The 14818-nt window shown below is 44.2% G+C and overlaps 1 protein-coding gene across 1 annotated transcript; it reads left to right on the forward strand.

Annotated features, from left to right (window-relative positions):
- The first annotated feature begins 283 nt into the window (after positions 1 to 283).
- LOC144247224 (myosin-1B-like) lies at positions 284 to 14337 on the forward strand. Its single transcript, XM_077787326.1, has 38 exons — positions 284 to 487; positions 573 to 716; positions 808 to 964; positions 1571 to 1598; positions 1697 to 1811; positions 1891 to 1983; positions 2082 to 2145; positions 2223 to 2321; positions 2427 to 2530; positions 2611 to 2749; positions 3102 to 3220; positions 3312 to 3461; positions 4044 to 4214; positions 4457 to 4759; positions 4961 to 5041; positions 5461 to 5548; positions 5643 to 5760; positions 6446 to 6569; positions 6652 to 6788; positions 6892 to 7147; positions 7820 to 8062; positions 8163 to 8339; positions 8421 to 8566; positions 8654 to 8744; positions 8833 to 9222; positions 9338 to 9464; positions 9701 to 9819; positions 10068 to 10264; positions 10604 to 10787; positions 10874 to 11039; positions 11205 to 11329; positions 11476 to 11784; positions 11926 to 12129; positions 12750 to 12875; positions 12970 to 13140; positions 13228 to 13332; positions 13472 to 13567; positions 14071 to 14337. Exons 1-38 carry the CDS (start codon positions 284 to 286, stop codon positions 14221 to 14223), a joined length of 5823 nt encoding a protein of 1940 aa, XP_077643452.1. The 3' UTR covers positions 14224 to 14337.
- The last annotated feature ends 481 nt before the right edge of the window (positions 14338 to 14818 follow it).

Raw genomic sequence — 14818 nt, forward strand, 5'->3', positions numbered from 1 at the left:
AATTTTTTGCATAGCCTGCTAAAACATGGTGAGATCTAATGAACTGAAAGTGTAAACTGGAAAAAAAGAAAAAAACTTTGACCTCAATCAAAGCCACCTATCTTCTTTAAATTAAAAGATATCTAGGGTAAAAAGCATGTAAAGCAGAAAGGAAGACTGTAATAACAGGCAGAACAGAACACTACACAGCCTAAGGTTGCTGCTAAAATGAAATTTCCATCTTCACTCAGAAGTGCCTTTCCATTTCAGTGCTGTGCCTTGCTGCACGCAGTAAACCACAGCCATGTCTACGGACGCTGAGATGGCCATCTTTGGGGAGGCTGCCCCTTACCTCCGAAAGTCAGAGAAGGAGAGAATTGAGGCCCAGAACAAACCTTTTGATGCCAAGACATCCGTCTTCGTGGTACATGCAAAGGAGTCCTATGTGAAGAGTACAATCCAGAGCAGGGAATCAGGCAAAGTCACTGTCAAGACTGAAGGGGGAGAGGTGAGTCAAAAACAAGGCTGAAAGAAAACATTTGATCCCCACTCTGGATTCTTAGCTGACATGTGTATCCTTCTTCCTCTGACAGACCCTGACCGTGAAGGAAGATCAAATCTTCTCCATGAACCCTCCCAAGTATGACAAAATCGAGGACATGGCCATGATGACCCACCTCCACGAACCCGCCGTGCTGTACAACCTCAAAGAGCGTTACGCAGCCTGGATGATCTACGTAAGTGGCAGCAGCAGCTTCCTCTGGGCAGCCTCAGGAGCTGCTGGGCCAGGCTCAGGGGAAGCCTGAGTGCTGTGTCCCTTCCTCACAGACCTACTCGGGTCTCTTCTGCGTCACCGTCAACCCCTACAAGTGGCTGCCGGTGTACAACCCCGAGGTGGTGTTGGCCTACCGAGGCAAGAAGCGCCAGGAGGCCCCTCCACACATCTTCTCCATCTCTGACAACGCCTATCAGTTCATGCTCACTGGTGAGTGGCTCTCATTGTAAGCATCAGAGCACAACTGTTCTGCTTTGTCTTGATAAAACCTGTAATGAAAAATGAAATAGGATTATGTAGTGTGGCTAGTTTTGCTTCTGCTTTTTTCATTCCACTCTTTCTCTGTGCTGTGGAATTCCAAGGTGTTAACCATGATCAGAATTTCTTTGTCATGGGTCTTTACTCTCCCTTTCTCTGCTGCTCTAAAAGCAGTCTGTGTAGAAGAAAATTGAAATTATTTACTATATCTAGGATAAAGAAAAGATCATAGAGTGGAACAGAGAAGCAGCATATGGCTCTTCAAGGGTTTTAAATGTCCATGGCCATGAATTATAGAATAACAAAATGTTTTGTGCTGGAAGGGATCATTAAAAATGTCCTGGCCCTTCCCTATGATATTTGGAGGGACATTGGTCAATATGTTTCAACTAAAGAGTGCAAGTGCAAATTGATTTGCAAAGAATTTAAATGGAAAAAAAGGACTTGGAAGGAAAAAATGAAAATACAGGTTTTTTTTTCTTGTCTGAACTTACATTAATTTTCAGTATTTTTGTGTTCTTCATTTACAAAGTCTATATGTTTCTGCCTTGTTCACAGATCGGGAGAACCAGTCCATCCTGATCACGTACGTACACCCCCTGCGCGGGTCCCTGCGGGGCTGCCCGGTGCCAGGGCCCCTCCTGCCTCACCACGCACCCTCTGCTTCTCTCTTGGCTTGGGCAGCGGAGAATCCGGGGCCGGGAAGACTGTGAACACCAAGCGTGTCATCCAGTACTTTGCAACAATTGCAGCCAGTGGGGACAAGAAAAAGGAGGAGCAGACCTCAGGCAAAATGCAGGTGAGGTCCCAGGGATAGAAACCTGCAACTATCCAATTTCTTGATGAGCTAGACCATGACAAGAAGACATCTCTTTCAGGGGACACTTGAGGATCAAATCATCAGTGCCAACCCACTGCTGGAGGCCTTTGGAAATGCCAAGACCGTGAGGAACGACAACTCCTCACGCTTTGTGAGTTGTTACTTGGGACAACTGTCAACACTAATTTGAATATTCTTGCTGTCCAGATTGGCAAAATAAATCTCAAATTACTGTCCTGCTGCTTCCAGGGTAAATTCATCAGAATCCATTTTGGTGCCACAGGCAAACTGGCTTCTGCTGACATTGAAACATGTAAGACCCTTCTGGCTTGATCTCCCTTCCCTCCTGCCTTCCCCACTTCTTGTGCTTGACTGTGTCCTACTTTCCAGATCTGCTGGAGAAGTCCAGAGTCACTTTCCAGCTCAAGGCCGAAAGGAGCTACCACATCTTTTATCAGATCATGTCCAACAAGAAGCCAGAGCTAATTGGTAGGAAAGATCACAAACTCCTCCATGCAAAGATCATGGAACAACTTTGAATTCCTTTCTGTGTCAATTGTATTTGACCTGGCTCTGTTTTGCCCTTCTTTTCAGAGATGTTACTGATCACCACCAACCCCTATGACTATCTGTATGTGAGTCAGGGTGAGATCACAGTTCCCAGCATTAACGACCAGGAGGAGCTGATGGCTACCGACGTAAGTACTTCTCTCACATGAAATTTAATTTCTCTGACCTTTAACAGCTGGGGTACTCACCATAACAACTCTTTTGCCAGAGTGCCATTGACATCCTGGGCTTCAGTGCAGATGAGAAAACAGCCATCTACAAGCTGACAGGGGCTGTCATGCACTATGGGAACCTGAAGTTCAAGCAGAAACAACGAGAGGAGCAGGCAGAGCCTGATGGCACCGAAGGTACCAGCACAACCCATCCCAGAGCACGGGAGACAATGAACACTCACTGAGCTGTAGGCAGCCCGTGAGGGTCAGAATGATTGACTCAGCCTGTGCATTTCCTCAGTTCCAGTATTGTAGAATAACAGTGGGTCCTAGCCAGAGGACTTCTCTGGAGGAACATAAATCAGATTATTTTGTACAATGAAAATTGTAGGCTCCCGTGTCTCCCGTATAGTACTGCCATTAACACTAATGACTTTTTAATCTTTACTAATACATTGATTTTTACTGGACTTGCCTTTTAATATATTTTTTTAAAGGAAAAGTGATGTCTACTTGTACCTTAACAACTGAATGTTTTGATGTTTAGTTGCTGACAAAGCTGCCTACCTGATGGGTCTGAACTCAGCAGACCTGCTCAAGGCCCTCTGCTACCCCCGCGTCAAGGTGGGGAATGAATACGTGACCAAGGGCCAAACTGTGCAGCAGGTAACAACAGCCCCCTGTTTTGAGAATAGGTTCTCTGGAGTTTCTCTTTTGTCCTCCATGATATCAACACACTTTCTGTTTTATATTTCAGGTGTACAATTCAGTGGGTGCCCTGGCAAAGGCAGTGTTTGAGAAGATGTTCCTGTGGATGGTTGTTCGCATCAACCAGCAGCTGGACACGAAGCAGCCCAGGCAGTACTTCATTGGTGTCCTGGACATTGCTGGCTTTGAGATCTTTGATGTAAGGAACAGGGGTTTATTAGCATGCTTGTTAAAATCACATTGCTATGTGACAAAATATTTCTGGAGTACTGCTACTGGTTTGTTGGTGGATTTTTGTTTTCTTTTTTTTGTTTTGTTTTGTTTTTTTAAAATAAATGGTTTGATCTTTTATAGTGCATCTAGAGCATTCTGGTTCAGACAGGGTTTTAATTGGAAATTGGTTTTTGTTTTGCACATATGCCAATGAAATCCTTAAGCGCACATTTTTTTGTTCTGAAGGTTTGGCACATGATTTGAAATTAACATTTGTGAATATAAGATATATGGTTGTGCTGTGGACTCTCCTGTAACTGAATTAGCACTTTATAGTAGATATCAAAGATGACAAAGTCTGAGTTATGAAAATTATCTAAGATTCTAGAATAATAAATATATGGATAAAGTTCAGGTTGACAAACACTGACAGAAATTCCAAACTTCTGGATCAATTAAGCTGGAGTACTTACAGATCCCCGGTGTTTTGTACAAATAGGCAGCACTGTTATTTATCCCTAACTTAATTAATTTACATTCATAATAATCTTGGTTTGTAATCGTGCAGTTCAACAGCCTGGAGCAGCTGTGCATCAACTTCACCAATGAGAAACTGCAACAGTTCTTCAACCACCACATGTTCGTGCTGGAGCAGGAGGAGTACAAGAAGGAGGGAATTGAATGGGAGTTCATTGACTTTGGCATGGACCTGGCTGCCTGCATTGAGCTCATTGAGAAGGTATTTCTGTAATTCACAATGTCAGATATTTTCAGAAATGCATTAGTTTTATATATATTTCTAAATGCAGCTTGAAATGGTAAATATGATACTGCAGATGCATCAGTTTGTAATATTTTACAATTTTCTGAGCAGAACAATCCTTGAGAGCAGTAATATTGTCCCACTCAGGAAATTATTTAATCTCTGAGTCTTTCTGCCTTTTCACCTTGTCCTCCCTCCTTCCTTGTGATTTCTCCCAGCCCATGGGCATCTTCTCCATCCTGGAAGAGGAGTGCATGTTCCCCAAGGCAACTGACACCTCTTTCAAGAACAAGCTCTATGACCAGCACCTGGGCAAGTCCAACAACTTCCAGAAGCCAAAACCTGGCAAAGGCAAGGCTGAGGCTCACTTCTCCCTGGTGCACTATGCTGGCACAGTGGACTACAACATCACTGGGTGGCTTGACAAGAACAAGGATCCTCTCAATGAAACTGTTGTGGGGCTATATCAGAAGTCATCCCTGAAGACACTGGCTTTACTCTTTGCCTCTGCTGGAGGAGAGGCAGGTCGGTTCTCTGAAATTCAAATTTCCATGTTTAGTTAACATGTTTATTCTGGCTCTACCAGACCTGTGAACATCAGCTATTGTTCTTTTCCATGTTCCATTCTTAACATGACTGCTATATATGAAAAGAAACTTGATCTTTACAAGTGTAAAACCATCTTTTTTTTCCTTTTATGTTTTTCTTGCTGTTCTTCAGAGGCTAGTGGTGGTGGTGGAGGTGGTAAGAAGGGAGGCAAGAAGAAGGGTTCTTCTTTCCAGACGGTCTCAGCTCTTTTCAGGGTGAGTACAGAAGTAATTCACTCTATTTCTTTCCTGTTATTTTTTTGTTTGTTTGCTTGTTTTAGTTGAAGATCATAACTCCTCACTCTAGCTGCAATAAGGCCATTTAACTGCAGCTGTTACCGTTTTTATGTATCAAGAATAATTCTTTGGTTATCCATAAATGAGCTGACAGCAAGATGGCTGAGGCCAGCTGAGGAAGATATAGATATATCCACCAGTCTTGTAAAAAAACATTGCAAAATTTTGTGACTTTTGTCTCCTGCTCAAGATTGAAATACAGAAGAAAACTCACAATAAAAATGGGTCTAGTTGGGAATTATAAACTGTTAATGTTTTACAAGACTTTTCTCACATCTGAAAGTGTAACTGAGGAGGTACTATTTGTTAATTAAAAACCTTTCTTCATGAACCCACAGGAGAATCTCAACAAGCTGATGACCAACCTGCGCAGCACTCACCCACATTTTGTGCGCTGTATCATCCCCAACGAGTCTAAAACACCTGGTAAGAATCCCAAGAAAAGACAAAAAACAGTGTGATGCAGCCATTATTCTCTATGTTTCATCATGAATTATCAAATAATTGTCTTATTGCTTAGGTGCCATGGAGCACGAGCTGGTGCTGCACCAGCTGCGCTGTAACGGCGTGCTGGAAGGGATCAGGATTTGCAGGAAAGGGTTCCCCAGCAGAATCCTCTATGCTGACTTCAAGCAAAGGTCAGTTTCCTTTCTGATTTCCATCCTCTCTTTCCTGCCAAAGTTTTATGTTTTAACTATTGTATCACTTGGGGATATTTTTTAACACTACCTCTTTCTGGCTATAACTAGAAGAAAAGGGAATGTTGAAGTGCGTAGCAAGAGGCAACATATATGGCTAGCAGAAGAAAAATTGTTGAGAAATAAAGAGTTTCAGGTGTCCTCACTGACTGCTGGGGCATGTGAGTGTGGAAGCTCAGTAGAGCTGCAGAAGCCAGTGATTACAAGATTGATAAATGCAGTTTGGGATTGGTGGCAGCAGGTTCTCAGGCAAAAATAACAAACTATGAGTTCCTTGGCCAGCTGCAAGTTTCAGGGGAAGAGCTTTTCTCCAATACAGAGGGTATAGGATAGTGGCAATGTTACTCTCAAGTAATTTTATACAGCATATTTTCAGTAAAAGGATATGGATTGAACTCACTGGAAATCAATCTCTTCTTGATCATGGATGGTCCCCTAAAGGCTGGAAAAGTTTTCTTAAAGTTGTTACCAAGTTAAGATTTCATCAGAAGGGTATCTCAAAACAATGGATGGAATTCAAACTTCCTCAGCCTGATTCTGCTGCAAACACTGCTCTTGCTTTCAGTAAACAGAACATTCTTATGACTGGACATTGTCTTCATTTCCATTTCCTCCAATTCCACAGATACAAGGTGCTTAATGCCAGTGCCATCCCTGAGGGACAGTTCATCGATAGCAAGAAGGCTTCTGAGAAGCTCCTTGGGTCAATCGATGTGGACCACACCCAGTACAAATTTGGACACACCAAGGTACAAACCCCCCATTCACTGCCTGCCTGGGCTTTGCTCTCTCTACCTGACAGTGATGTGCTGCAACATTGCCTCCCTCAAGGTGTTCTTCAAAGCTGGGCTGCTGGGACTCCTGGAGGAGATGAGGGATGAGAAGCTGGCACAGCTCATCACCCGCACCCAGGCCAGGTGTAGAGGCTTCCTGATGAGGGTGGAGTACCAGAGAATGGTGGAGCGGAGGTACACCTTCCTCTTCTTCTGTTACAGACTCATTTTGCTCATGGGAAAGTGCTGATACTCAACAGACCAAGAATATTCATTGTACTTTTTAATTATGTCTCAGGGAATCCATCTTCTGCATCCAGTACAATGTTCGCTCATTCATGAATGTCAAACACTGGCCATGGATGAAGCTGTTCTTCAAGATCAAGCCCCTGCTGAAGAGTGCAGAGTCTGAGAAGGAGATGGCCAACATGAAGGGGGAGTTTGAGAAAACCAAGGAGGAGCTTGCAAAGTCTGAGGCAAAGCGGAAGGAACTTGAGGAGAAAATGGCATCTCTAATGCAGGAGAAAAATGACCTGCAGCTCCAAGTGCAATCTGTAAGTATTATTAGTGTATTTCTTCCAGGTACCCTCACAGCACATAACTCTCATATTACACAATCAATTGTCTGAGAAAATCTTTTAATATGAATAATGGAAGGTAGAATTCAGACCATTCTGTGTCACCATTATAATACGAGGTTCTAGCTTGGGTTTGGCTATTGAATCATGTATGCGCATAGGTCTGTTTCTCCAGGCTCACAATATAACATCCAATGTAGTCACTGGAGATTTAGAATTTACAGTAGCAGAGTCGGTGGAGCAATTCATTTGACAATTTTCTCTGGTTTCAGTCCGTTGCACAAATAAAAAGCCTCCATGCCATTTTATATGATTCATGTTATGTCATATGTGTCTCTGCAACCACTTTTCCCGGAGAATAAAAAACCCTCAGCATTCTGGCACGATCCTATATGTACCTCCTAAATCCCTTGGGAGATTAAGGGATGGCTCAATATTTAAGCATTACCTTGTGTCTTAAGATGTTTGTTACAAAGATTCAAAATAAACTCAGGTTCAAATTGAAACCACTGATTGCACCAAGATTATATATCAATTTATCTTGCTCAAATAAAATTAGTTCAAAGACAGTCTTTCCAAGAAAAGGTTTCTCTATTCAGCTTTTAAAAACAGTTGTGTTTAGTAAAAAAATCCTTGTTTCTCTAATAGGAAGCTGATGCATTGGCTGATGCTGAGGAAAGGTGTGACCAGCTCATCAAAACCAAAATCCAGCTGGAAGCCAAAATTAAGGAGGTGACTGAAAGGGCTGAGGATGAAGAGGAAATTAATGCTGAGCTGACAGCCAAGAAGAGGAAGCTGGAAGATGAATGTTCAGAGCTGAAGAAAGATATTGATGACCTTGAGCTAACACTGGCCAAGGTGGAGAAGGAAAAACACGCCACTGAAAACAAGGTATGAGGTAGAACCAGTCAGTTGCACTCTGGAAAGACTTGTCTTGTTAGAAAATTTTAAGCACCATTTTCTGCCTGTGCTTGCCCCTTTCTTCTCAAAGGTGAAAAACCTCACTGAGGAGATGGCAGCCTTGGACGAGACCATTGCCAAGCTGACAAAAGAGAAGAAAGCCCTCCAAGAGGCCCATCAGCAGACCCTGGATGACCTGCAGGCAGAGGAAGACAAAGTCAATACTCTGACCAAGGCCAAGACCAAGCTGGAACAGCAAGTGGATGATGTAAGCACACACAGGGCAGGAACAGGACAGGTATGGAGCCAGACCTGGCTGGCAGAGCCCTGATGGTCTTGTTGTGTTTAGCTGGAAGGGTCCCTGGAGCAAGAGAAGAAACTGCGCATGGACCTGGAGAGAGCTAAGAGGAAGCTGGAAGGAGACCTGAAGCTGGCCCAGGACAGCATCATGGATTTGGAGAATGATAAGCAGCAGCTGGATGAGAAACTGAAGAAGTAAGTGTGGCTCTGGGGCACCTGAGTGCTGGGCTGCAGCACTTGTCTCTTTGCTTTGAGCTCTAACATGGTTCACTTGGCCCAAAGGAAAGACTTTGAAATCAGCCAGATCCAAAGTAAAACTGAGGATGAGCAAGCCCTGGGCATGCAACTTCAGAAGAAGATCAAGGAGCTGCAGGCAAGTCTCTGTTCCTTCCCCTGCCTTGCTCAGGCTCAGCTCAGGCAGGAGGAGGGCACGGGTGTGAAGGGTCCCTGGTGTTCTGCAGGCCCGTATTGAGGAGCTGGAGGAGGAAATTGAGGCAGAGCGAACCTCTCGTGCTAAAGCAGAGAAGCATCGCGCTGACCTGTCCAGGGAGCTGGAGGAGATCAGCGAGCGCCTGGAAGAAGCTGGAGGGGCCACAGCAGCTCAGATTGATATGAACAAGAAGCGAGAGGCAGAATTCCAGAAGATGCGCCGTGACCTGGAAGAGGCCACGCTGCAGCACGAAGCCACGGCTGCCGCCCTGCGCAAGAAGCACGCGGACAGCACAGCTGAGCTGGGCGAGCAGATCGACAACCTGCAACGCGTGAAGCAGAAGCTGGAGAAGGAGAAGAGTGAGCTGAAGATGGAGATTGACGACTTGGCCAGCAACATGGAGTCTGTCTCCAAAGCCAAGGTACACAATTATTTTATCGGTTCAGTGACCCAATGGAATACCACACAGTTTTTGCACCTGGTCTTATTTAGGATGTGGATGGTTAACTCATGACTTCTCATATGCTGAAACACAGGCCAACCTGGAGAAGATGTGCCGCACACTGGAAGATCAGCTGAGTGAGATTAAGAGCAAGGAAGAAGAACATCAGCGCATGATCAATGACCTCAATGCTCAAAGAGCTCGTCTGCAGACAGAGTCAGGTGAGACACCCCCATCTGCATGTGCAGATCAATAATGTCTCAGAGTTATTGCAAAAACTACTCTTCTTTACACGTGGTCTTTTAAACACACTTTGTTTCACATCTCTTGCAAAATACATGAAATGGGATCATAATTTTCAGCATGAATTGTGAACCATCTGATTTTACATCCTCAAATGTTTGCAGTATCATGACCAATGGCATTAAAACTGTTACATATCTGCAAATTTTTTCAGGTGAATATTCACGTCAGGTAGAAGAGAAGGATGCTTTGGTTTCTCAGCTGTCAAGAGGCAAACAAGCTTTCACCCAACAGATTGAGGAACTCAAGAGGCATTTAGAGGAAGAGATAAAGGTGAGAAGGTGTTTACTTAAATATATAAAATCAGTTAACCAACAAGAGGAAAGGGACAAAAATAGCCACTTTGATAATGCAGTGCAAGTTTTCCCATAATATCATTGCTTCTCTTTCCCTATATATCAATTCATTCTTTTGCAAATTCACAGATCTTTCCCATTACAGGTCTTTCTAAGATCTTCTAATTAATAAGATTTCCCAATCTATTTGTGTTCATTTCCCACTCTTTTTTTTTTTTTAACAAGGCCAAGAACGCCCTGGCACATGGCCTGCAGTCCGCTCGCCACGACTGTGACTTGCTCCGGGAACAATATGAGGAGGAGCAGGAGGCCAAGGGGGAGCTGCAGCGAGCCCTGTCCAAGGCCAACAGTGAAGTGGCCCAGTGGAGAACCAAATACGAGACGGACGCGATTCAGCGCACGGAGGAGCTCGAGGAGGCCAAGTACGTGGGGAATGTGGAGAACACTCTCAGAGACAAAGAATGGAAATTTGAATAGCCCACAGTGACACTGCGAGGAGGAAATCAGCGTTCTCCTTTGGGTGGAGTCACAATGAGACAAAATATGACAGAAAACAAGTACGCACTGGGGAAAAGCAGGAAGGTCTAGAATAGCAGACAAAGGCCAGAACTGCTGCAGGATTGCTCCAGAATTCAGACATGGAAATAGAGTAGCTTACACCTCTTTGAATGAGTGTCACAGAGTACCAAGAGGCTAAGTTTACTCTTGTGAAAAACATTATGCTTCATGCCACAGTCTTACTTATGCTTACAACTTTCCAGGAAGAAACTGGCCCAGCGCCTGCAGGATGCAGAGGAACATGTTGAGGCTGTCAATGCCAAATGTGCCTCCCTGGAAAAGACAAAGCAGAGGCTGCAGAATGAAGTGGAGGATCTGATGATTGATGTGGAGAGATCCAATGCTGCCTGTGCTGCTCTGGATAAGAAGCAGAAGAACTTTGACAAGGTCTTTTGGCTTCCAGCACCAGCATTCCTGGCCAGAGCATGGCCCTGTGATGGCCACAGCCCTACTCACACCCTGTTTCTCTTCAGATCCTGGCAGAATGGAAGCAGAAGTATGAGGAAACGCAGGCTGAGCTGGAGGCCTCGCAGAAGGAGTCGCGCTCTCTCAGCACGGAGCTGTTCAAGATGAAGAATGCCTATGAGGAGTCCTTGGACCACCTGGAAACAATGAAGCGGGAGAACAAGAACTTGCAGCGTAAGTCCCTCTGCTCCTCCCTGACCTTTCTCACTATCAGCCATCACCTCCATTGGCCATGGGTCTGTGCTTGCAGGTCTGCAGAGATGTCTGTCACCTTGGTGGGACAGGGTCCTTCCCATTCTTCTCAGTGCCTGACCATGCCATTGATCTTTGTTCCCACAGAGGAGATTTCCGACCTCACGGAGCAGATTGCAGAGGGAGGAAAGGCAATTCATGAGCTGGAGAAAGTCAAGAAGCAGGTTGAGCAGGAGAAATCTGAACTGCAAGCCTCCCTGGAGGAAGCTGAGGTACAAACATTGCTAATAAATGATGTCTCCACCAAGAGTATGGGTGTAGTCATTTGGAGAGAGAGCAGGAAAGCAAACTCACCTTCAACGTGGACCTGCATAAAAGATTACTTAGAAAGTAAGACACTCTGTGTTGAATTGTGCAGGCCTCCCTGGAACATGAGGAGGGGAAGATCCTGCGCCTGCAACTGGAGCTCAACCAAGTGAAGTCTGAGATTGACAGGAAGATAGCAGAGAAAGATGAGGAGATTGATCAGATGAAGAGGAACCACCTCAGAATTGTGGACTCCATGCAGAGCACCCTGGATGCTGAGATCAGGAGCAGGAATGAAGCCCTGAGGCTGAAGAAGAAGATGGAGGGTGACCTGAATGAAATGGAGATCCAGCTGAGCCACGCCAACCGCCAGGCTGCAGAGGCACAGAAGAACCTGAGAAACACGCAGGCTGTGCTCAAGGTATGGCACAATGTTCTGATTTCTGACACAGCTAAATTTTTTTTCTCTGTTACAACTCATTGACTTCTACGTTGATGAGAAAATAGGAAATACAAACATAGAAAATACACACCTCCCAATCTATTGTGTCTCTCATTCCAGGACACTCAGCTGCATTTGGATGATGCTGTCAGAGCACAGGATGACCTGAAGGAGCAGGTGGCCATGGTGGAGCGTAGAGCAAACCTGCTGCAGGCTGAAGTTGAGGAGCTCCGGGCAGCCCTGGAGCAGACGGAGAGGTCAAGGAAATTGGCTGAGCAGGAGCTTCTGGATGCCAGTGAGCGTGTGCAGCTCCTCCATAGCCAGGTCAGTTAATAAACATATTTAGTATTTATACTATTGCTCCATAGGTCTAAATGAACTTAAGCCTTTCAGAGCTGTAATAGTGTTTTGTTAAATGCAGGGGCTTTCACAGTAAATAAGTAACAGGTGATAGATAATATAGACAGAGTATGAATTCCAGTAGACTACAGTATGGATAAATTAATAAATGCAGAGAAGTTTGTGAGGTTCTTACTATTTTGCTTGAGTTCAACACTTTTCACATTTCCATTTGAGACTTTACAGACAAATGTATGCTGACCATGAACAAAATAGGACCACACTAACTTTGTCATTAATGTAATTTAACAATGTCACTATAAGTATTCTATAGAACCATCTTAAAGTTTTATGGTCACTAGAGTGAAAATGGTAAGGAAAGCATTTTTTTTTTCATTTTTCAGTCTAACTTCCTTCTTTGTTGTCTGAGAAAAGACTTCTTAGAGGATGCTTGTGAAATACCAAAGCACATAATACCTGAGAAATTAATAGCTACAACAGTAGTTTTCTTCGAAACCAATGTGATGTGACGGCACAATCTATATTTAAAAAAAACCCACTTATGTCGTACTTGGTATGATATGGTATGTTCATGCTCTTCATAGAACACCAGCCTGATCAATACCAAGAAGAAGCTGGAAACAGACATTGCCCAGATCCAGGGTGAAATGGAGGATACCATCCAGGAAGCCCGCAATGCTGAGGAGAAGGCCAAGAAGGCCATCACTGATGTGAGTTGGGCACTCCTGGCATTGCTGACAATGAATGTACTCTCCCCAAAATATCTCCAGCCCCAAAATGGCTTTGACCCTTTGCTCTGATCAGGCGGCCATGATGGCAGAAGAGCTGAAGAAGGAGCAGGACACCAGTGCCCACCTGGAGAGGATGAAGAAGAACCTGGACCAGACGGTGAAGGACCTGCAGCACCGTCTGGAGGAGGCTGAGCAGTTGGCACTGAAGGGAGGGAAGAAGCAGATCCAGAAGCTGGAGGCCAGGGTGTGTAGGGCTGGGGCTGTGCCTGAGTGAGCGTGTCCTTGGAGAGACATTGCCAGGGAAGCTGCAGGGATGGGCTTGTCCTTGCAGGTGCGGGAGCTGGAAGGGGAGGTTGATGCTGAGCAGAAGCGCAGCGCTGAAGCCGTGAAGGGCGTGCGCAAGTACGAGCGGAGGGTGAAGGAACTCACCTACCAGGTAAGGCAGGAACTCTGCTCTCACAGGGCTTTCCCACAGTGAGTCACATCTTGTACACACCGTCCCCAAGGGGAATTGTTAATGTCATGTGATGCAGAACCAAAAACTGACTCTCTATTTTGTTTGTGAAACACTCTAGTCTGAGGAAGACAGGAAGAATGTCCTCAGGCTGCAGGATCTGGTGGACAAGCTGCAAATGAAAGTGAAATCCTACAAGAGACAAGCTGAGGAGGCTGTAAGTACCAGTTTGTCCAAACAGACTTTCTTCTGGTGGAGGTGGAATTCCCTATTCATATTTTCCTCTGTACAGCTTTTCGAAACCTTGACTGTTTTGACGCAACATGATGATATTTTGATGCAATGAAGAATGTGGGAAGAAGACTTGCTTCGTTTTGGAAGAAATATACTTCCCCAACCCATTTTTTTTTGCTTTAAGCCTCATTCCCACTCTATTTCTTTGCTTATATCTTGCCCTGGATTCCAGAAGTATCTGTCAGTCTGTGTATTCAGGACGATGACATGAACTGTGCCTAGCCCATGTTGTGTATAATGTCTTTTTGACATTCCAATATTCTTTTCTCTTCTGACACACATAACACCCTGAGTAGCTTCTCATCCTGGCTTTGAATCTGCTCTGCTAGCCCAGCTGTGACATTTGAATTTTTGTTTGCCCAGTTTTCTGGTAACAAATGTCCAACTCACTGCGTTTTGTTTTTACAACTCCCTTTCCCCACACAGGAGGAGCTGTCCAATGTCAACCTCTCCAAGTTCCGCAAGATCCAGCACGAGCTGGAGGAAGCCGAGGAGCGGGCTGACATTGCAGAGTCACAGGTCAACAAGCTCCGAGCCAAGAGCCGGGAAATTCACAAGAAGATAGAAGAAGAGGAATGAGGTTCCCAAGACTAAAAAGTGACCTGAGGCATGCATAAAATGTAAACCTCTGTGTTGCTTTCTTCAGTAGTTATCATTTATGTCTAGGTAATAAAGACAGTAGAGACCCATGCATATGAACAGTGACTATGATGTTTTATTTATTCTAGTATTCATTAGTTTTGAAGTACTTGTACACAGTTCATCTTCACATTTACAAGTATATCAAACAGCAAAGCATTTTTACATTCACATTTTTTTAAATTAATGAAGAATGTAATAATTATATGGATTTATTATTCCTCTTGCAATGAGAAGTATGCATTTCTTTGATGGACTAAGACTGCACTCTTTCAAGTGATTTTCATCTTCTTAGGAAAAAAAATAAAATAATAGGAGTAAAGATACCTGAAGCATTTAGCATACACACACACATATATAAAAATATATATAATTATATATATAATTTTTATTAATTGGAAAATATTGGTTATTTGGTTAAGATTAAAAGTATGGGAAACTCAAATTTCATTCCAAGTAGTGACAAGCAGTCAAACCAACATAGTGAGGAAGTGGCATGAAGAGATATCCCCACTCCCTTTCTCTTAAGTAATTC

This window comes from Lonchura striata, chromosome 19 (assembly GCF_046129695.1).
Source record: "Lonchura striata isolate bLonStr1 chromosome 19, bLonStr1.mat, whole genome shotgun sequence".
Lineage (NCBI taxonomy): Eukaryota > Metazoa > Chordata > Aves > Passeriformes > Estrildidae > Lonchura > Lonchura striata.